Source organism: Nelumbo nucifera, chromosome 3 (assembly GCF_055504915.1).
Source record: "Nelumbo nucifera cultivar China Antique chromosome 3, China Antique-T2T, whole genome shotgun sequence".
NCBI lineage: Eukaryota > Viridiplantae > Streptophyta > Magnoliopsida > Proteales > Nelumbonaceae > Nelumbo > Nelumbo nucifera.
This window is the reverse complement of record NC_142651.1, coordinates 99,053,251-99,073,582: the sequence shown is the minus strand read 5'-3', so window position 1 is coordinate 99,073,582 and position 20,332 is coordinate 99,053,251. Positions and strand designations below refer to the sequence as shown.

At 38.0% G+C, this 20,332-nt stretch overlaps 2 protein-coding genes across 11 annotated transcripts; one reads left to right on the top strand and one right to left on the bottom strand.

Annotated features, from left to right (window-relative positions):
* Window positions 1-535: 535 nt before the first annotated feature.
* NET3C (Kinase interacting (KIP1-like) family protein) lies at window positions 536-4,161 on the top strand. Of its 5 annotated transcripts, none has more exons than XM_088901496.1 (4): window positions 536-676; window positions 1,375-1,708; window positions 1,826-1,932; window positions 3,208-4,161. In XM_088901496.1, exons 3-4 carry the CDS (start codon window positions 1,836-1,838, stop codon window positions 3,891-3,893), a joined length of 783 nt encoding a protein of 260 aa, XP_088757622.1. In that variant the 5' UTR covers window positions 536-676; window positions 1,375-1,708; window positions 1,826-1,835; the 3' UTR covers window positions 3,894-4,161. The 5 variants fall into 5 exon arrangements, with proteins under 5 accessions (XP_088757622.1, XP_088757621.1, XP_010245356.1 ...); XM_088901495.1 differs by having other exon boundaries at window positions 1,375-1,725; XM_010247054.3 differs by lacking the exon at window positions 1,375-1,708 and having other exon boundaries at window positions 545-676.
* Window positions 4,162-4,723: 562 nt separating this feature from the next.
* Window positions 4,724-20,135, bottom strand: LOC104588925 (kinase family with ARM repeat domain-containing protein). Of its 6 annotated transcripts, none has more exons than XR_016084183.1 (12): window positions 19,890-20,135; window positions 19,661-19,750; window positions 14,745-14,797; window positions 14,469-14,544; window positions 13,902-13,963; window positions 13,732-13,810; window positions 13,561-13,620; window positions 11,780-13,438; window positions 10,728-11,594; window positions 9,155-10,284; window positions 8,972-9,060; window positions 4,724-7,471 (listed from the first exon to the last, which is right to left on the bottom strand). XR_016084183.1 is itself a non-coding variant. In XM_010247051.3 (11 exons), the coding sequence occupies exons 1-10, from the start codon at window positions 19,935-19,937 to the stop codon at window positions 9,166-9,168; spliced, it is 4,113 nt and encodes a 1,370-aa protein (XP_010245353.1). In that variant the 5' UTR covers window positions 19,938-20,135; the 3' UTR covers window positions 8,820-9,060; window positions 9,155-9,165. The 6 variants fall into 6 exon arrangements, 2 of the variants coding, with proteins under 2 accessions (XP_010245353.1, XP_010245352.1); XR_016084182.1 differs by lacking the exon at window positions 4,724-7,471 and adding an exon at window positions 8,379-8,777; XR_733872.3 differs by having other exon boundaries at window positions 8,972-10,284.
* Window positions 20,136-20,332: the final 197 nt, after the last annotated feature.

The window sequence follows — 20,332 nt, the reverse complement described above, 5'->3', positions numbered from 1 at the left end:
ATCCGAAAAAAACACGCCCCTTTAGTATGAGTGATGTTCCAACTGGGACATGATGTAAGATTCACATGGAGAGATATTCCAAATGCACGACCGCAACATGTTCTGAGGTTGGTGTGAGGTGGCAACGTGCTCTGAGGTTGGTGTGAGGTGCGTTCTAAGGAACAAATCCGAAGTCGTTTAATTACTGGGTTGGTTTAGCTAACAAAAACCCTAAGCACAGCACCACACAAGACTGCCCCCACAACGTCCCACAGCACATCGCCGCCATGTATTGAATGTCATCATCAAGAGATGATCCCGATACACGGTGGGGATGTTGTGGGGGGGCTGATTCGGTCTCAGCCAAGCCGTTATGCAGAGTTAGGTGGCAAATAACGGGAGTGGGTAGGGATAGTTTAGACAATTCAAGGTAGATTATTTTAGGCATGTGTACGTTAATTCCTATCTCGACGCTCAAAAATCAGCTTCGGGACGCGTGTCACGTTCTAATAGGGTGAATAGCTCGTATCAGTCCTAAAATGAGACAAACTCGAAACCGGGCTATGTTTTAAAACACATCACACAAAGCACTCTCCTCTTCTGTGGTTTGAAGTCTACTCGGTCGGAGCAGAGTTTTGCGAACAGAAGGACGTCTCCCTCCTCCTCCCCTGGAGCCAGCGACGAGAGGGAACTCAAGGTAGGTGCGCCTCTCTCTCTCTCTCTCTCTCTCTCTCTCTCTCTCTCTCTCTCTCTCTCTCTCTCTCTCTCTCTCTCTCTCTCAATCTGTCTCCTTCTTCTCCATATCCTACTTTGCAATACGCTTGTTTTGTGTCATTTGTTGGCCTGCTGCTTAGTTCTTATTTGGTTAAGTTAGGAAATTCGTTGGGTCAGATCTCGGCGACTGGATTCGCATTTGGTGTTGATGTTTCGTAGCTCATTGACTTAGTTACTGACCGGTGATCGCGTCTTCTTAACCGGGACGTCGGTTTCCAGCAGCTGAATCCGGCGTTCAGAATCTTGCTAGAATAGGTTCCGCTTATTTTGGCCATTCATAGAGTTGTTGCTAAACACTGGAAGCTGGGGTTTTTCTTCATTTCTTTTCCTCTGTTTTTTTAGTTATTTTTTTTTATTTTTGGACTCCAGAGTTTCAGGCCACCCCTAGATCCTATCTCCACCATAGAGATGGACTGAACTGTAAAAACCCCTAGGGAGTACTTCTCCGCTTTTATTTTTGGACTAGACTAGAGTCTAGAGTCTGGTACCTCGAAGTCGATTTGAATTCTGAGCCGAAATGACCAAAATATCCTTAGTTTTTGAAGACACGTTTCGTCAATGTTTAGGGCATTCTGACAAAAATACCCTTTCAAAATTAAAGCGATACCTGTTTGAATTCAGTCTGCAGTGCAGACACGGTGACGGGACACCTAGCACTTGGGCAGTGCTGCATTACTCAGAACGTGTTCCGATTTGAGGGGATCAGCCGATCAGGACCGTTCACTGGATAGGTGGCCCGTCTACCGTTTAGCCAGTTGGCTGTCGCCAAAGATAAGCACGATCAGATATCCAGTTCCAAAATCTGGTGGCTCGTTCTGGACTGCCCTGAGGATTGTCTCCAAATTGCGACCCCGGAGAGGGAGGAGCGACACACAGACAGCCCAAAGTGTGCCCTCCAAGTGTTCTTCAAAATTCAAATTAAGAGCTGTGGAGGCTCTGAGATAAGCCGGATTTTGTTGAGTCCCAACTATTGTGGGAGTTTTATTAAGTCAAATTAAATTTCTCTTGATATTATTTCATTTCTGTTACTTGGCTTGATTTTGTTGGTGGGTGGTGTTTGGTTTTGGTGAAGGTAAGAGAAGATGATGATGCTGAGCATGAAGAAGCCTTCCTATTCGTGGTGGTTCGACAGTCACAACAGCCCGAGGCGCTCCGCATGGCTCCAATCCACGCTTACGGGTACCCACCCTTCCTTATCTCTCTAGTCAGTCCATTGTTAATTTACAGGACAGCTCGACTGTTGGGGGCTCCCTAGTTTTAGTATTTGTAGCTCTGATTTCTGGTTATTTTTCTCTTGTTAGACGTTACTGTATTGAAGAACAACTAACAGTGTGCTAAATTAAAGTAATTCAGGAAAACTACTGTGCTGGGGACCAACCCCTAAGATTAGTCTATCAAACTTCATCATTTTAACAAATTATGACAAATGAAACCTGGTTTTCTGACTAAACCACATGGTGGGCCTTGCCTTTCCTCTCCACCATAGAATCTGAATCGTGACCGAGGTCCTCTGATTGTCACACTTATTGGTTCTGTTTTTAGGAAACCTGGGGTGAAGTAGCTTAATTTTTTGCCACCTACTGTCTATGAAACTAAAAATCATTTAGTAGATCTAATGAATTTCACTGCCCATACTCTAGTATATAATGCTTGCAATTACAATGTTTTGGTATGTAATGAGGGCAGCCTGAATTTAGGTTGTAATGACTTGATCTAGCTAATGGGTTACCCTTTTTTCTGGCAAAAAAGAAAAAAAAAATCATTCGGGGTTTTAACTTTTTAAGTTTCAAAGAGCCAAGATCCTGTTGTTCACGGTGTTACCAGTTTCCTTTGAATAAAATATGTAGATGATGGATTGGGCCTAGGGACTAGTGGGGTTTCGTCCACCCTTTTGGAATCCTAAAAAATAGGGCTGCAATGGTATTCGCTGTGGAGTCATGTTCCACCCGATTCTATTGTAGCATTCTTTAATAGACGGCATAATAAAGTATATTTGGCTGCAACAAAGAACATAAGGGTGACCCAAATTTGATCTATTTATATTTGATCGGATCGAGTATGGATCCACCACTATCCAATCCAGTATAGTTCTTTTGCAAGCTGGTTTAAGTGTTGTATGTTTACAAAAGGAGGCATGGGTTCAAGTCTTATTTTGGATTATCTTATAGATTATTTTAATTTTATTTCTGATAATATTTATCGAATTTGATCTGAATTCAATCTAAATTCAAAGCATAAGTGGAATCTGAGGAACAAATCAAATTCGGATGTAGGCATATCTGATTCAATCTAAAAATAAACATATTGGATATTTGGACATAGTGGAGTTTGACTAGACATAAGCAAATATCATTATCAAATTCTAGTGATGCATTCATCCTCTGCCACCGACGACACTGTCCATGTGACTATGCTTATTTTCTTAAACTGAGGCTAATTTTCCTTATGTGACAGAGCTTGACGAGAAGACAAAGGCAATGCTGAAACTGATTGAAGAAGATGCGGATTCCTTTGCGCAGCGTGCCGAGATGTACTACAAGAAGCGGCCAGAGCTGGTTAACATGGTTGAGGATTTCTACCGGGCACACCGCTCCTTAGCCGAACGATTTGATCAGCTTAAGTCAGAATCTGGGGCCCGCCTGGTCACACCATTAGGGTCTCCTTATCACAGCAAATACTCAACTCAGAAGATAACAAGCCCCATGCAGAAGTCTTATGATAGCTACTCCGAGAATTTTGATTCCGAGGAATCTGGGGAGTCTGAAGTTGATGACCCTGAACAAGAGGAAGAAGTAATTCAAGTGGATGCAGAGAGGGAAGAGGAAGAAGTTTCATGTGAAATCAGTGCTAGTGAGAGTGAAGTGATGAGGCTTAGAGAAGAAATAGAGAGACTCAAGGTGGAAAACAGGATCCAAAAAGACAAATTAATGGAGAAGGACGAAGAGAAGAGGGAAGTAATAAGACAACTCAGCTTAGCTATAGAAGTTCTGAAGGAGGAAAATGCGACTCTGAAGAAGAATTTTGCCAAGGAACCGTCCAAGAAAAGAAGTCCCTTCGAATTTAGCAAGCTGAAAGAAGCATTCTCAATGAAATTATTTAATGGGTTTGTGAATCCCCAAACTAGCGTTGTAGCCCTCTAGAGAAAGATGGCTCATGAAGATATTGTAAACCATATAAGATGGCTCATATAGATTCATGTATTTATATAAGGTAGAAGAAATTTTTTATTTTTTTGGTAGTCATAAGGTAGAAGAAATAGGGCTTACAAATCTATATTTGGGTAGTTAGGTTTTTGCTATTGGGGTTTTCTCTTTACAATAGGCTTTTATAGTCATGAAGATATTGTAATTTTCTTTTGCCATTCTCATTCATTTAATAGTATATATATTCTTTTTAGGTGTCTACTAATAGTTCTGTACTTCTGTTTCAAGTATTGAAATTGGGAGAAGTGTAGGTACAATCACTGTCCATTTTATTCTCAACAGTCCCTTTCCTTGATGTTTTCCAGGAGCACCTTTACACTTTTTCAGCATCTTCACTGCTTTTTAAGAAAGAGGAAGTAATAAGTTACTTTTAAAGCCATATGCAAGAAGAAGAATAAGCCCTATCAAGTAAAAAGAACAATTCAGCCACTGTTTGACAAAATGACAATGCTAGTTAGTGTTTCCAACTTAGTGTTTGACAAAATGACAATGCCAGTTAGTTAGCCAAGGACACAGCCAGGGTTGGGCTTTGCTGTCTCATGACCGTTAGAACTAAATGTCATCTTTGAGAATTGAGATAGCTTGATTTTAGTCATGGAAGACAGTCCCCCATTCACATGCCCTGTCTCACTGACTGTGATGTCTATACAGAGCCATGTGAGCTACCATACCTACCCCAAAGCCATGTGCCCCCACCCAATCTGACCCAACCCATGTTAATAAAATGAATGATTCAATTGAAAAAAAAAAAGAACAGCAGGAACAAGTGAATAAAAGAAACACAAACTCTAGGGTGGAATTGACCACCAGTCTTCCCAACCAATTTCCACCTTTTAACTCTCAATTCAATAGAATAAATTACAACCAATTACAAAATTAATTAAAATACAAAAAAGGGTATCTTACAGCATGAAAGATGAAAGAAAAACCTAGAGCACTAACAACATTTTATAGTAGGTTTTGAAAAGAGAAGAACAAATTAATTAGAAGATCTTCAGGCATGAAACCAAAAGTGGAACCAAATAATGACAATAATTGAATGCTTGAATTGCAGCTCCCCCCACCCAAACAGTCCAGCACCAGCAGTAGTACCTCACTCACTAGTCACATGCCAAAAAGCTGTGTTTGCCAGAACACGACCAGACCCAGAAACATTGCCCAATTTAGAGGCCCGACTGAACTGAGAGAGCTGGAAGACGAGGCCGGTAAAGAGTGGGATGGTGAAAGCCCCGAGTCGGGCCCTAATGAAACAATTTCGTCCGGATTCGGAGGGCTTGGGTTGGAAGGAATGGTGGGCAGAGACGACACAGTTGGAGAAGTCTTCGCCCCGCCTGGAGTTGGAAACAACGGATCTATGTCCGGGGATAATGCCGGCGAAGGAGCCGAGAGCGGTGGGTTTGGCAAGAAAGCAGGCGCCGCTGATATGGCTGAGGACTCCAATTTTAGCTCCGAAGCTAGAGTGAGTGAGAGTGGGAGCATGGAGGCGACGATGAGCGCGAAGAGTAGCGAAAAGGAAGCCATTAAATGATGATCAAATCAAACACTTTATTGGATTTGGAGGAGTGAGAGACTGTAATAAATGTGTTTTTGAGAACTTCGAGAGGGGAGAAGAGAGAGAGAGAGAGAGCGAGACCAAGGCGAGAAAGCTGAGTGGAGTATTATGATGAAGAGAGCTTAAAAGGTTTGATCAATGAGTGTGGGTCCACTGATGCGCCACGTGGAAAGTGATTATTGGGTAACAATGGAAAATACAGATTGGCATGTTTGCTACGGGACAAGATTGACAATTATTGTTTTTCTTTTCAAATTTTATTTTCCTGTAACTCGCTCAGTCCGTGATTTATTTATTGGGCAGGAAGGTTCAAGCAGACTACAACCTAAAGGAGTAACCATGGTTTTTTTTAATTACGTGCTACTACCATGTATTTTAGGGGCAGTGGTAATTAATTATCTACCTGAATTGCGAAAAGAACCCTGAATTTTTAGATTTTAATAAAGATCTCTAACATTCTTGTCAATATATTTGAAAATCCGTTGCCCAATTCAATACTTGATCTTATTATCTTAGATTTGGATAATGTGCTTATGTAATCGGATTGAATTTAGATTTGATTCTATTGGATTTGATTAAAATTTTAATCTAATTATATTATAACATATTTTATTTTAATATATAAATTTTATATAATTATTTCAGTATATGTATTTATATTAAAATTCATTATATAAAAGTTGAAAAGTAATTTTTTTGTATTTTAAAAAATTAAAGTAAAATCGGATTAAATCAAAATCCAATCTGAGCCCATTAGGATTCAAATTCGGATCCAATATCTTTAAATCCGATCTGATTTCGGATCAGATTCAAATGCAAATTTTCAATAATCGGATCATATTCGGATCTTGCTGAATCAGATCCAATTATACCTCTAACTACATTAGTTAACTTTGAAAAAAAATCTCATGTGATTGTTTAAACATCTCTAAATCCCCATACTATCATTTTTCCAATTATTTTCTAAACAACATATTCATTCAATTTTTTTTCAAATTCCATTTGTTATTGGTTTAATTGATATTAATTTCTTGTTGTATTTGTTGCAATTCTAGGTTTCTAAATAAATTGTGTTGCAATTTCCATTTTATACAAGTTTTTAAAGTAGGTATTTTGGTAAATCAACCTACTCGTCCTTCACCACCCTAACTTAATGGTAAAATCTGAAAGTTCAGGGAGGTCTTGACGGCAAATAAAAGTAATTGGAAAAAAGAGACAGTAACGATACATTTGAATTCCGGCAAGGCTACGTTAAGGGAAATGGAATCCGAAGCATGATTTTGCAAAGAGAATTCGAATAACCCCACAGGTGCGACACGTGGCAATCAATTGCTCATTTGGTGATTAACGAGCCCTATCGGGCTGCCCAGAGCACATTTCCACGTCTGGTAGTATGGTACTATGGTACTTCCCTAACCGTTAATAAGGTAAATGCCAGAGAATAGTATACTGCCTTGGGTTTCAGGAGAAGAGAGTCCACCTGATGAAAGTCTGGCCCACTAAAGAGGATAACCCGACCGACTGATTAGTGAATCCGGAACCTCGTATAATCAGAGTAACGGAGGACGGAGCTATCCTGTTTCAATCATTTAAGGTGGTACAGAAGCGCAAGATAAGAACTCACTCAAGATCTTGATTAGTGACAGTTGTGGACCAGTTGGAAGCCAACGGCGGAAAACTCTCCTGCGCAAGTCACGGAGGAAGGTATGCTTGCTTCTTCCTTCGATCAAAATACTAACGGAAGCAGCACCGCACTCATCATGGTCAACATAAAATGTCTAATGCTGAGGGTCCACAAAGGATGCGATGGGAGAATCAGATTATTGATTGGTCATAGGTTTGGCCATTAGCAAGCAAATGAAAACTCACATGAATGATGTTGGCCATGAACCAACAATTACAGAGAAGTCCGGCCCCGTTCTTGCTGTACCTGGAGCATGTAAACCGCTGTTGGTTGTCCGTCCTGCCAAAATTAACAAATTAGGGGTGGATCCGAGACCACGAGTCTAGCAAAGTTAAATAGCTGTCCTCAGTCCTGGAAAAAAAAGGCTCGAATTCAGGAGTTCAAATCAGCCCCCATTTCCCACGTCTTATAGCACATCACTGCTGTGTATTGGGAACATCTCTCAATGATAAATACGAGAAATAATGAGGCAACATCGGGAGATATTCTCAATACACGGCAGGGATGTGCTGTGGGACATTGTGGAAAACTATCTTGTGAGGGGCTGATTTCAACTCCGAATTCAGTCTCCAGCTCAAATTTGGCTTGACTCAGGCTCATGTTTAAGCTCTGCTTGGTTTGGCTTTAGCTTGAGAATAAGTCAAGCCTCAAATAAAATATATATATATATATATATACATATTAAAAAATTTATATTTAGACCAAGCTAAATCAAGCCTTTCAAACTAGATTCATATTCACCCTTCTTTCCAATACACATGGTTTTGAAGAAAAGACAGAATCTGCTGGTCATTAACTGTCACTTGACAATTGTTTCTACACTATCAAGCTGCCTTCCTTGTCTTTCTCTTTCACCCCTTTTCTCATATAATTTAAGGTTCAGGAATCAGGATCCATTTGCAGTGTAAATTCAGTCTGAGTCTCCTCACATTTAGAAAAACAAGAAATAGTTTATTTGGTGAGATGTTTCTTAGGTAGGCAGTTCTTGATGAAGGCATAAAGCACAAATAGCAAAGGATAGTCGGGATTAAGGCCAAGTTGAATCGAGCTGATGCTTCTAAAACAGATCCATAAATGGCAATGATGTTTTAATCCTTATTATCTGTATTTAAAATCATGTGTCAGTGCAATTTATAGACAAATATTTGTCCTTAGAAGTAAGAACTATTATCATCCAAAATAATATCAGGTTGCTTTACTAATGCACATTTTGGCATCTTTTGGGTTGTGTATAAAACAGCCTGGCTTCCACTTTGATCTACAGTGCATCAGATAGGGACATCAAGCTACATATGAAGTTAGCTAGCTAACAAGAAAGTTTCTGGAATTGACTGCTGGATGCAGGATTTATGAACTCAATTCTCTGGAGCATATGCAGACAAGGTCAAAGTCACACCACACCAGAAAATAGAACCTCTAAACAAATAATAGGTTGATGGGGGCAAGATTATTCAGAAAGTTGATCCGACAATGTATTCAATTAATTTCCCCGATCACCCTTTGCAGACTGTGAGTACATTGCAGTAAGAATAATTCACTGCTCACATAATATGTTCAGGCATCCATCTATTTCTTATCCCTGTGACTGTAGTAAGGCAACATCAATGGAGACAATGCACAATTATAACAGAGAAATAGAGAATAAACAATACACAAGAAATTCTCAAGAAACAATGCCAAATTGAGCACCTTAATAATGCTATGTTGATACATGGATTATACAAGAGACGGGCCCAGTTAATGCGGCCATGTGTACAACAGATAAGAAGACAAACTCACCTCAATATGAGGATAATATAACCTCAGATGAGATCTTGGGAAACAAGGACTGAACAAGCTTATATGTAGTAAATTGGCGATTTATAATCCTGTGCACAACAGCAAATTTCTGAAATTTCAGTATAATGATGTTTTAAATAAGCACAGGAGTACATGCTTTTTGAGCCTCGGAAAGTAACTAACATTTTATTGCCTCAGAAGCAATGAGGAAGGTGCTGCAACTCCAGAACAACAACTGAAGCAGCATTGGCAACACTGGGGATGGTTGAGTTTTTAATATCAGAAACGATGGCTTTAATCTTTGTAATCTCAGATGTTGCTATTGACAATATCATTGCATGGCCCATGTAGAACCTACATGAGTAACCAAGAGCATGCAATATGCGACGCAAGAGTAAGCCAAATGAAACACGTCTCCAAGACTCCAGGATCCCAATAACCTTGGGAAGGTTTGTCAAAAGTCCATTAGTCCCCTCCCTTGGAGCTGCCTTGAGCAATAAAATCACACACTCAGATGCCAAATCTGCAATCTGTGCATTAGGGGATCCACTCAATTCCAGCAGTACACCAACACTATTGCCAAAGTCGGCGATATCATTTATGGAATGCTGCAAATCAACTGCACTGCTCACATCAAGGGAAATATCACCACCTAATAGAGCTGGTTCCTTTGAATATATGAAGTCCTTTTTGCTGCACACAGCTCGTATAAGGAAAGCCCTACATAGACCAAGAGTAGGTTCAAGAAAATCTTCCATTTCCTTTGCATTCACAAGCTCCAGGAGGTTGCCAATCCTCCTAACAACTCTTAGTTGAGAGAGTATCTTAGTTTCCATTTCTGGGGCAGACGTGAGAGCCAAACAGAGATTAACATCATTAACATTTGCATTGGACAGATCACCAAGAAGAAATTCAAAGCACTTTGAGACCGCTTTCAGATGTAGGATGTCCGGAATTTTTATGTAATCAAACTCAATTTGCATCAGAAGGAGCTTCTGTGCATACATGGGAATTGGATCTTCGTCCTCCATAAAGCTAGTGTACAATGGGATAAAATGGGCAGAAGAAATAGACTTTAAGTCCCCTCTTCTTTGCTCATTTTCTGATGGTTCATTCAAGACAATAACCATCACATCAAAGAATATCTTCAGGCAAAGGAACCTGGCATCTCCATCTTTGTTTCCTTTATACAACACAGCCAGACTAGGGAGAATTTGAGTGGTGAAAATTTTGGGGTCTTCAAGAACAATGGAGGGCTCCTCTGTGATGGACTCAAGAATTCGCAGAAGTGTTATTTGGAAATCGTCTCTGCCCTGCAATTTGACAAGATAATAAATGTATCAGTAATCCAGAGGATCCATAAAGAAGATGATTTATGTAACTGACGTCAGGTTAGAGTTCGGGTTCATAGGAAGTAGTTCTAGTCTTCTAGAAGTTACTATAAAAAATTTAAAGATAGAACAAATCAACAAAAGCAAATCTATTAATACAGGCAAGTCTTCACAAGGTTTTTTACCTCAATTTTTTTCATTGAAGTTAATATTTGAGCAAGTCTATTTTTCAGTTACCAGCATTACCTATTCAGGTTATGAGTCAATTTCAAACTCCTAAAAATACTGACAGCATATTAAGACACATTGCCAATTATTCTACAATTAGAAACAAAGGGGAAATTTTATTAGTGAATTATATGGCCTGTGAGAGAAAAACAAACACAGAGGGAGAGAAATCGTAAATTGAAAGCTCAACTCATAACCTGAAAAGGTGACTCAATAAGCTTGATGAGGTTCGCCAATTGCTCCAGCACCTGATGGCTGATGATTTTGCTTTTAAAGCATGAACTTCCAAGCAGGTGGAGCACCACAGGAAACAAATGAACATTGATTTTAGTGGCTCGACTGTTCAGAGCAGCAACCTGCCCATGACGTCTCCCACTCATCATTTGCTGAATATCTCCAGTTATACTCTCCAGTAGACCAGGCACAACAGAGGACACAACATGCACAAAGGCCCCCATGCACTGCTGCAAATAGCTGTCCTTCTCTTTCACCAACCTATCAATTGCAGAGAGAAACTTCACATTGCAGAAGAAATGAGGAAGCCACCTCCGTCCATTCTTACAGAGGAGAGCCACAAAAATAAGTGCCTTCCCACGAAGGACTTCACTTCCCTGCTCAACTAGTGATAAAAGACTCGGCACTAGATTCTTCTCTTCCACTAAGGACAGAAGGTGCCGGCCAATGTTTGTGAACATATGACTTCCAATCATGGCCATGTTTAGAAGGTTCAAGTTGATCTGCTGCTCCCGTTGACCGCCTTTGACAAAAGCAGATGCAGCATCCTTAAATGAAAGTTTCTCCATGACTGATTGAATGCTAGGGGGGTTGAAAAGAACCAGCCGAACCAAACAAGATCCTGCAGTTAGCCTTGTACTCTCCTGTTTCCCAGGGGCCTTGAATATATAGCAGAGGTTACCAATCACATCCTGGCTGGTAAACCGAGCTGCCCAATCCCCACCTTGACTGCAAATGTTTTCAATTGTTCTCAAAGCATAAAGCTGAGTTACATCATCCTCTCCTTTCCGTAAAATGGATGACACCAGTGAAATTACTGGACTTGGAACCTACAAAGGGGGAAGAAAACATATGTATGAATAATGGATTTAATTTTGAGAACAAGAAATAGGTAGAAAACAAAGGTTAACAAAATCAAAGATTTTTAGTGGGTAAAATAGAACTTCCAAGATGAAAAATTGGAAATATTAAGAGGGGGGGAGAGAGAGAGAGAGAGAGAGAGAGAGAAGCAAACCTGCCACCCAGATGCAGATCGGCTATCCTTTGATGGAGATTCTGGAGGATTACTATCCTTGGCTTGATCATTTAGAGTGGATATATAGAACAACAACTCACCCAAAGCAGCCATAGAAAACCTCCTCACTTTTTCCTGTTTGTCTCTAAGTCCATCTGTTAATGCCCCCAAAATACCAGAACTCGCTATATCATCTCCAATGAAGGTTGAATGTCGAATCAACAACCCAATAGCTGAAGCAAGTTGAACGCGCAGAGTAGAAGCCTTTGATAGTCGTAGCATTTTGACAAGGACCATCATAATTGGCCCATTGGTTAAGATATTTGCAGCATCAGCATTCCCACTTAACATTTCAAGATATCTAATTGTGTTCTGCTTCTCTCCAACAGGGATGTTGCCATTCAGAATGGATATTATACGAGTGTTGAGTACATCAAGTTGCTCTTTGGACAATTTCACAAAATCAGATGCTATTGGTGCATCAAAGGGAAGTGATAAAGTTGCCTCTGAAGCTTTATCACCTCTTCTGCTGGGCATTACAGGTCTCACTGAGAGATCTGATGGATGCCAAAGCACCTGTGAAAGGTTATTGGATGGTCTTGAGGAATCAGAATCAGTTGCATTCCCTGACACTGCTTTAACCCTTTGAGCCTTTCTTTGGGGACCACCACCAGGCGGAGTAGCAACTACTTCAATGTGTTCTGAACCAGATTCCTGCTCAAGTGTTTTTGGGTCATCAGAGACAGCCACATTGATCTCTGGAGAGATATCCATGTGGACTGTACTATGATCAGTCTCTTCCACTTTGCCATTGTCCTTATCTATACTTGGAAGTTTCTCAACATGAGTAGGAGTAGAATTTTCACATCCATCTGTTTCGTCCTGTGTTTCATCCTCAGTGTTCTCATTAAAATCAAGCTCCATGTCATTGTTCTCAATTTTAACTTCAGCATCATTTTCGGTACTATTGGGCAAGGGCCTCCGATAATTTTCTTTCTCATTTTCTTTCTGCAGGTTTGATTTTGCTATCCTTGAGAGCCTTAGAAGATTCACACCCCTTGTGGCACTTGAAGCATCTTTCTGCTTCTCCTCAGTAACTCTGCTAGAAGGCCTAGTTTGAGTTTTTCGGCCCGCAGGAACATTCTTAACTGGTGTCTCAAAACCTCTTGCCCCTGAAATAGAGTTCTCGTCCTGTTTAGGAACTCCCTTTGAATCATTTTCACGATATTTGGGGGGTGTCTTATGTTGGAGGGGCTTATCACCATTGCGCTCTGAAAGATAGTTCCTAGCAGAAAGTTCTATCATGTTGGTGAAAGCAGGCTGAGGAGGTAGAGGCACAGGAGTGAACTTTGTTCTCCAAAAACTATGGCCATAAAGCTCAGGCCACTGTATCCTTTCAGCAGGATCTTTTACCAGAAGACAGTTTATCAGATTGACAAAAGAGTGGCTTGGGTTACTAGGAAGAGGTGGAGTCGGATCAGAGAGGATAGATTTTACTAACTGTGTAAACTCCTTCGCCACGAAGGGAGGCCTCCCTGAGTAACACTCATAAAGCACACAACCAAGGGCCCACAAATCAGAAGCATAAGAATGAACTGCTCCATCTTGAAACAACTCAGGTGCCATATAACAGGGTGTTCCACGTTTTGCCTGTGGCAGCTGAAGAAAGGAAGAAAAAGAGAGGGGTGAGGGAATTACAGTAATTTCAGAACTAGGAATAGCTGTGATAAATAAGTTAGCACAAGGGTCAGGTGAGGTATATAGTAGTTAGAGGAACCAACCAGAGAAGAAGGAGTTTTAGATATATCACTCAATTTTCTTGCCAATCCAAAATCACAGAGCTGCAATAACCAGAATGACCGAGAACTATAAATTTACAGGCAAGCATAACGGAAACTATCAATTTTCAACAATGTAACCAGCTAAAGGATGAAGAAAGAGAAACCAACTACCTTGGTCCGCCCATTCTCGTCCAAAAGGATGTTTGATGGTTTTAGGTCACAGTAAATAATTCCTTTTGAATGCAAAAACCTGAACGGCGGTGATAATTGCCAAATGTCAACTTAAAAGAGGTAAACTCTTAAGTGAATCATGAATATGAATGTCAATAAGCATTTCTTACTGTAAAGCCCTGACAAGATCACAAGCAAGTTCATGTATTGAATCCTCAGGAAGTTGACTATCCTGCAACCAAAACAAATTCCACTTTCCAATTATAAAAGTGTATGGTTTAAACTCTACAGTTACTTTATATAACTGGAACCCATTTTCTGTGGTTTACTCCAATTCAAGCAAAAACTATTTATATAATATAAATAAATAGAAAGGCTAAATAGAAGCTTTGTAAAAACCTGTGTCCCAGCACCCATACACAAGTGACTGGTATCTTTCTCATGTTGAAATAGCAGAGATTTATAAACTGCCTTCATGCTAGATTAAAGGAGAAATTATTAATAAAAAGAGAAAAGGTTCAGGAAAAACCCGCAAAGATATTGCAACGTTCTCCTTATGAGTCATTACCCTGTAAGCTTCATAAATCTAAGTTCTATCCAATTTGTAGCATGTTTCCTATCTTTTGTGTCTATCTTTATACCAAGTTCCCTTGGGAAAATGGAGAACAATAGTGTGCTTATAATATTTAATACCAATGAAAAATTTATCTATAATCTAGATATGTACAGAAAGATACCTGGCGTAACAAAGTCATGAGATCTCCACCAACACAATATTCCAAGACCAACCATAGGTGAGCAGAAGTCTCATACCTAATAGTTACACTTAAAAACTAGTAAGGAACAATTCAATTGAAATTTAATACAAATACAGTTCATGAACAAGTTAACCATATGTAAAATGCTCATCTAACTAGGACATTTTAATTGGTTCAGAGACACTTGGATTGAAAAGGATGGATTATGCATTTTAAGCAATCAAAATTATAGGCCACTGTCAAAAAGTAGCTTACCATGAATAGAACCTTAGTACATTTGGGTGATCTAAAGAATGAAGAATCCGAACCTGCATGAACAGACATATACTGACTTAAGGTGCATAGTAGATTCAACTAGAAAAGTAACTAATCATTTCATTAAATCTGATAGATGTGTAGATCCTGATGCAACCAGACTTTTCCAAACAGCAAACTAGCAAGATTAAGAAGAATTCACTAAAAAGCAATAGAAGAATATGCAAAAACAGATAAATAAGCTACTCTATAGCAATTGATTATAGAGGGAATAAGAAAGCATGCAATGCTTTATTGCTCAAGAACAGTAAGATGAAATGATGAATGGCTATTTACAAGACCTGCTGACACTCTTATATAGACCAATAAGAACCAAAAAAATGAAAAAAAAAAAAAACAATAACAACTTCCTGCTTATATTAGATCTAACGCCTTGTATTCAGACTTTAAAAACGTAGCAACTTCCTTTTCAAATTGGGCCACATTTATAAGCCCCAAATTCCTCTAAAACAAACTTGGTAGAAAAACCAAAAACTACTAAAAATAGCAAGTCATGATTTTACTATAAAAATCAATTATGGGAATTACTGTAAATAGTTGAATACTAAATAATGTCTAAATTACTAAAAATGGTAATTTCATTTTTACTAAGAACACTAAATTTCTAAAGCATAGAAACTTTACTATATGGCTTTAAATAGAATGGATTGATGAAACAGGATTCATGTAGCTGACCCCATATAGTTGGGATAATGATTAATGATGAAGATGAAACTTAACTATATTCCCAGATGGCCATCAAACAAGAAAATAAACTTGAAAATTCAATAATATTAAAATCTAAATCACCCAGAAATTACGAAACAAAATGAAATTGGTTCAAAAATATGAAATCAATTGACAGTAGTATTTTGAATTTTCTTTAATAAAATTACCATTTCCAATAAAAAAAAATGAAATCTCTTGATTTCTTCTTCCTTAGTTTCTTCCCTTGCTTCCATGTTTGCATGGGATCCATTTTCAAAGTGATCTATTGGCATCTGAAGAGATAATAGGACCATATTATGTATGCCATTTTAAAAAAGAGTACTATTTACTCTCCTAGAAGGCATCTAGTTACAAGTTCTATAGGATTTTAACAAATTGAAAAACTATACCACCAAACTAGGTATTCTAAAGATGGGGTGGTTGAAATAGGAGCACATCTGAATTTTTTCAAGACCCTTTTCTTTCTCATAGAGTGTTTTAAAAGTGAGAGGCGCAAGAAAAGCACAAGGGCCTTCTAACACCCAAGCACAAGGCACAAGACAAGGTGCAAATTAAAAATAAAAAATACAGAAACCTGAATCTTAAAAGGAATTAAATGTTTCTAAAACTTATTAGCTCAAATCAAAATTCATAACATAACATATAAAACAAATTCAAAGTTGAATGTTTGCATTACTTCAAGTAGATAGTGTAATGTTGGATATCTTGCATTCCTAATCCTAAGAGGTTACACCCTTTTTTTGATCAGTTAAGAAGTCAGGACCTTTACAAAGGAGTGCTAATATGCCTAGAATTCATTCTATTTTAGGGTTAATCAAAGATCAGGTGTATTTGGTGATTTAGAAGCAGGCAAGGCGCATTTTAGGTTAGCACATGCCTTTATAAAATTTGCGCATTTGTTGCAAACCCAAACAAATCCATATTGAGGCCTTAAATTCTTTATCCCTATAAAAAAATTATAACTTTAAGTGTCTTTTAATTTGCTAATGTTGCTCATTCATTCATCCTAATAAAATATATTTTTAAAAGGCAATTAAAGTTATAAAAATATTTTTTTCCAGATTTCCGCTCACCAAAGCTTTGAAAACCCCATATTTGCTAATGGTGCTCATCATTCATCCTAATTAAAGACGTTTTTAAAAGACAAACAAAGTTATAAAATCTTTTTATAGGGATTAAATATTTAAAACCCTGATATGGATTTGCCTCAAGGGGCTTGGTACAAAGGCTGCTCGTAAAATCAGCAATGCATAATGTTTAACATCACATTAGCTATTTGAAGTAATTCAATTGGGGAAAAAATAAGGAATTGAGAGTTGTACATGCTTGAATATGTTTTATATGTTATGCTTGATTTTATTTTTAAATTTTCATTTTAAATATATTTTACATGTTATGTTTATGTATTTTAATTTGACATAGTAGGTTTTTTTCAAAACATTTATTTTAAATTTTTAATTAATTCATGTTTAATATTTTTAATTTTTTGCATTGTTTTTTGAATTCTTTGGCTTTTTTTTTGAATTTTTTTTCGCCCTTGCTTCAAAAAGGCACACACCTCAGGTGCAAAATGCCCCCTGTGCTTTTAAAACTGTTGAGATATTGGGCCAGACAGCTCCCTATTTGTCCAATTATTTATTTATTTTTTATAATTATGGGCTTTAGTTATAATGGGCCTCAGGCCCCTTTTGTTATGTTTATTTCCTTGGTTTCTCTTATTCTTATTAACAGCCACCTTACTAGGGGCATTTATGTAATCTTCTTTTTAATTATGATAGGTCGAATAAAAGATAGAAAGTGGCTGGGAGAAAGCCACAATCTCTTCTTCCAAAACCTTCTTTCTTTCTTCTTCTCTCTTCTCTCTTCTCCCTTCTTCTTCTACCTTACTGTTTCGTATCTGTTTTTTACCTTTTTTTTTCTTGATTAGACACTGTTTTACAGCATTAACTGTCAACTAAAACAATGGGTGTATTGTGTTTGCTTCTCCAGCGGAAATTTTACTATCTAAACTCCTACATGCAACAAATAGGGATTCAACCATTCAAAAGGTCTTTTTTCTTTTTATTTTTTGTTTCTCTAAAATGTTAAAAGACCATCACCAATAAACGTAATTTAGAAGTAAAACACATAATATTTTAAAAAATAAACTTACAAAAAATGTGCACCAAGGCCAAGGCACAGGACAACCCAAACATGCACCTTGATGCACTAGTCATGCATCTTTTCAAAGGAGCATCATCTAGGTTCAAGTAAGGCACACTCTTTAAACTATCTTGCAGTACATAAAATGTTTGATCATTAGAAAGAGAAAAAGGCCAATGGAGGTATAGAGAACAAAGCAGGAAGTATTTAGAAAGTAAGCATCCACAGAAGTAGGAATTATGGTTGGTCTAGCAACTAAGAGGCACTAGTTGGGCCCAATCCTATTGATCACTCGTTTACAGCTGGGAGATTGCATTTGAGTCCAGTTTATGCACCAACAATGAAGAAAGAGACAAGTCTCACTAGTCATGAGCTGTATGTATTAAAATTGGAAATAAGTTACCATAAACTACAAGGACTGAACAAAAAAGGTATGCAGTGCAGTTATAGACTATTTTGGATGAGATTTTTGGAAGAAAAATGATGTATACCCCTTTTGTCATGTTTTGGCAATTTTAAATGGGAGAACCAACCAAGTATTCTAATTTATAAGTTGGTTTAAGTTGGTAGCATGTAAGATATATGTCTACTAAATCCTTTCTTTATGGAATAAGTGGTATCTGTCAATCATCTACTTTTTTGCCGAGAGTTGGGAAGTATATATTACTCCATTTAGTAGGATCTTCATGGATCATTCCTAGAATCATATTTTAGCATGATCAAATACAATTAATTAGGACTTTTGATGTTTGGGGACAAGGCACACATTCCATCAGTTGACCATGCTCGAAGATTGTTCAAATTACATCAAACTCACTGATTTCACTGCTGCTTGGTTTGCAACATTTTTGGCAAGAGACTCCCAAAACACATATACAGTCCACTTCTTTAGGTGTTAATCATGTTGGTACAGGCTTTTGATATTGGGAACTTTCCACTTTACATCTATGCATATATTTTCTCATTACTTGACAAAAAGGAATAAAAATGAACTATAGTTACATAGTTACATCAGTGGATGTGATTCCCCAATCATAGCCTAGGAGGCATACATTTAGAGTTTCCCCTCTTTAACAAGGGTTGAAATGTAAAGGAAACAATAACTTGTGATGTTACAGTATTGCAGGTTACTCTGTCACAGTTTATAGATTCATATTTCTAAGAAGACATAGCCCACCGATATATATGTTTTAGTGTACCATGGTTAAATGCCTTCGATATTGTGGCTGAAGCCACTCAAATGCTGAGGTGATTTATTTCATTATTAGACTGAGGAAGTATCATAATAAAATAAAAAAGAAAGCAGTAACCACGACTCATGGTAAAGAGGATTTTTCTCTCAATGTATGAGTTTTGTCCTTGAGTACAGAGTGAGAATGGTGAATAAATAAGATGTGTACTTTCATTTGTTCCCACTTGGTGCTTCGTTGTTCAGAAATCGTAAAGCAAAAGGCTCGTACAATCCAATGAGAGAAGGGCATCAGAATTCATACCCAATGATGAACAATTAACATAATTACCGTAGGAACAAATCAATACATAGAATTAGCATATCTTCTTGTCTTTTATTCTTGTTAAACAAGTCACATCCTATCCAAAAATGACAAAAAACACAATCAAGATGACAAAATTATCCAATCTTTTAATAAAAGCTAAGCAGATCGCTGGAGGAGATGAAGATCCAACAGAACTTCCTAGAATATTCATAACCGGAAATTGTAAAGAATCTATAATAGCCCCAAAACCTGCAAAAAAAAGTAGTGGCAGTAATAACCTATGGATGGAAGCCCTTAAATCTATCATTGTATGTTGTCCTAAAATTAGCCAGGTTTAACAACAGAACTACAAATTCCAGCATCCATTTTAGTTCCTCGTTAATTGCACCAAAACTCAACACAGCGGGAGAAAATACATAATTGAATGAAGCGAGAAGGTTTGGTTATGCTTGAAACCCATTATTTAGCGTTTGAGAGGACCAACCATGTTTGAAAAGGGATGCGACTTACTTCTTGAAGAACCTTTCTCTTTTGTGACTTATCGACGCTTTTGATAGCAAAATACTCGATCGTCTTCTTCTTCCTTCCTTTGTAAACGGTCTACATCAAAAGCACCAATAAGAAAGAAAAACAAGTTACACAGAAACTGAGAATGGGAAGTCGATTTGTTAGCTGGTTCGACTGAATCCATGAAAAGCAAAAAAGTAAACCCTAAATGTACTGCATTTTTACTTCTTACCGAGTATTTGCCCCGGCCAATAGCTTCATAGATGTGGTACTGATTCATATTTGCAGTGCCGGATCTCCGTTTAGGGTTTGATTACTGGGCTGTGCAACTGTCTGTGTGTATGAATGTGTATTACTGAGAGCAGATCGGATAGAATGAAAGAATGAATGTAGTGGAGAGAGAGAGAGAGAGAGAGAGAGAGAGAATTGGGGTTTTGGGAAAGGCGGGAAAAATGGAAAAATTGAAACACAAATAACTCGTCTGAAAAAATAATAATAATAGGCGAAGTAAAACGTGGATACTTACAAAATACAAAAATATGCTTCATTTCACGGTAGATAACGCAGCCACGTGGCTATGGAAAACCCAAAAACATTTGACCAATTAAGTGGAATAAAAAACGTGGTAGCCATGTTATTTACCAAAATTCATCTCTTTCTATACCATATCTTTTT

Excerpts from the sequence above, each read along its gene's own strand:
- NET3C (XM_088901496.1), top strand. The coding sequence starts at position 1,836 with ATGATGATGCTGAGCATGAAGAAGCCTTCCTATTCGTGGTGGTTCGAC. Across the intron at positions 1,933-3,207 it reads GCTCCAATCCACGCTTACGG|AGCTTGACGAGAAGACAAAG; the intron begins GTACCCACCCTT and ends CTTATGTGACAG.
- LOC104588925 (XM_010247050.3), bottom strand. The coding sequence starts at position 19,937 with ATGAATCAGTACCACATCTATGAAGCTATTGGCCGGGGCAAATACTCG. Across the intron at positions 14,798-19,660 it reads AGAGAAAGGTTCTTCAAGAA|GTTCGGATTCTTCATTCTTT; the intron begins GTAAGTCGCATC and ends CTGTTCATGCAG. Across the intron at positions 13,811-13,901 it reads GATCTTGTCAGGGCTTTACA|GTTTTTGCATTCAAAAGGAA; the intron begins GTAAGAAATGCT and ends ACCGCCGTTCAG.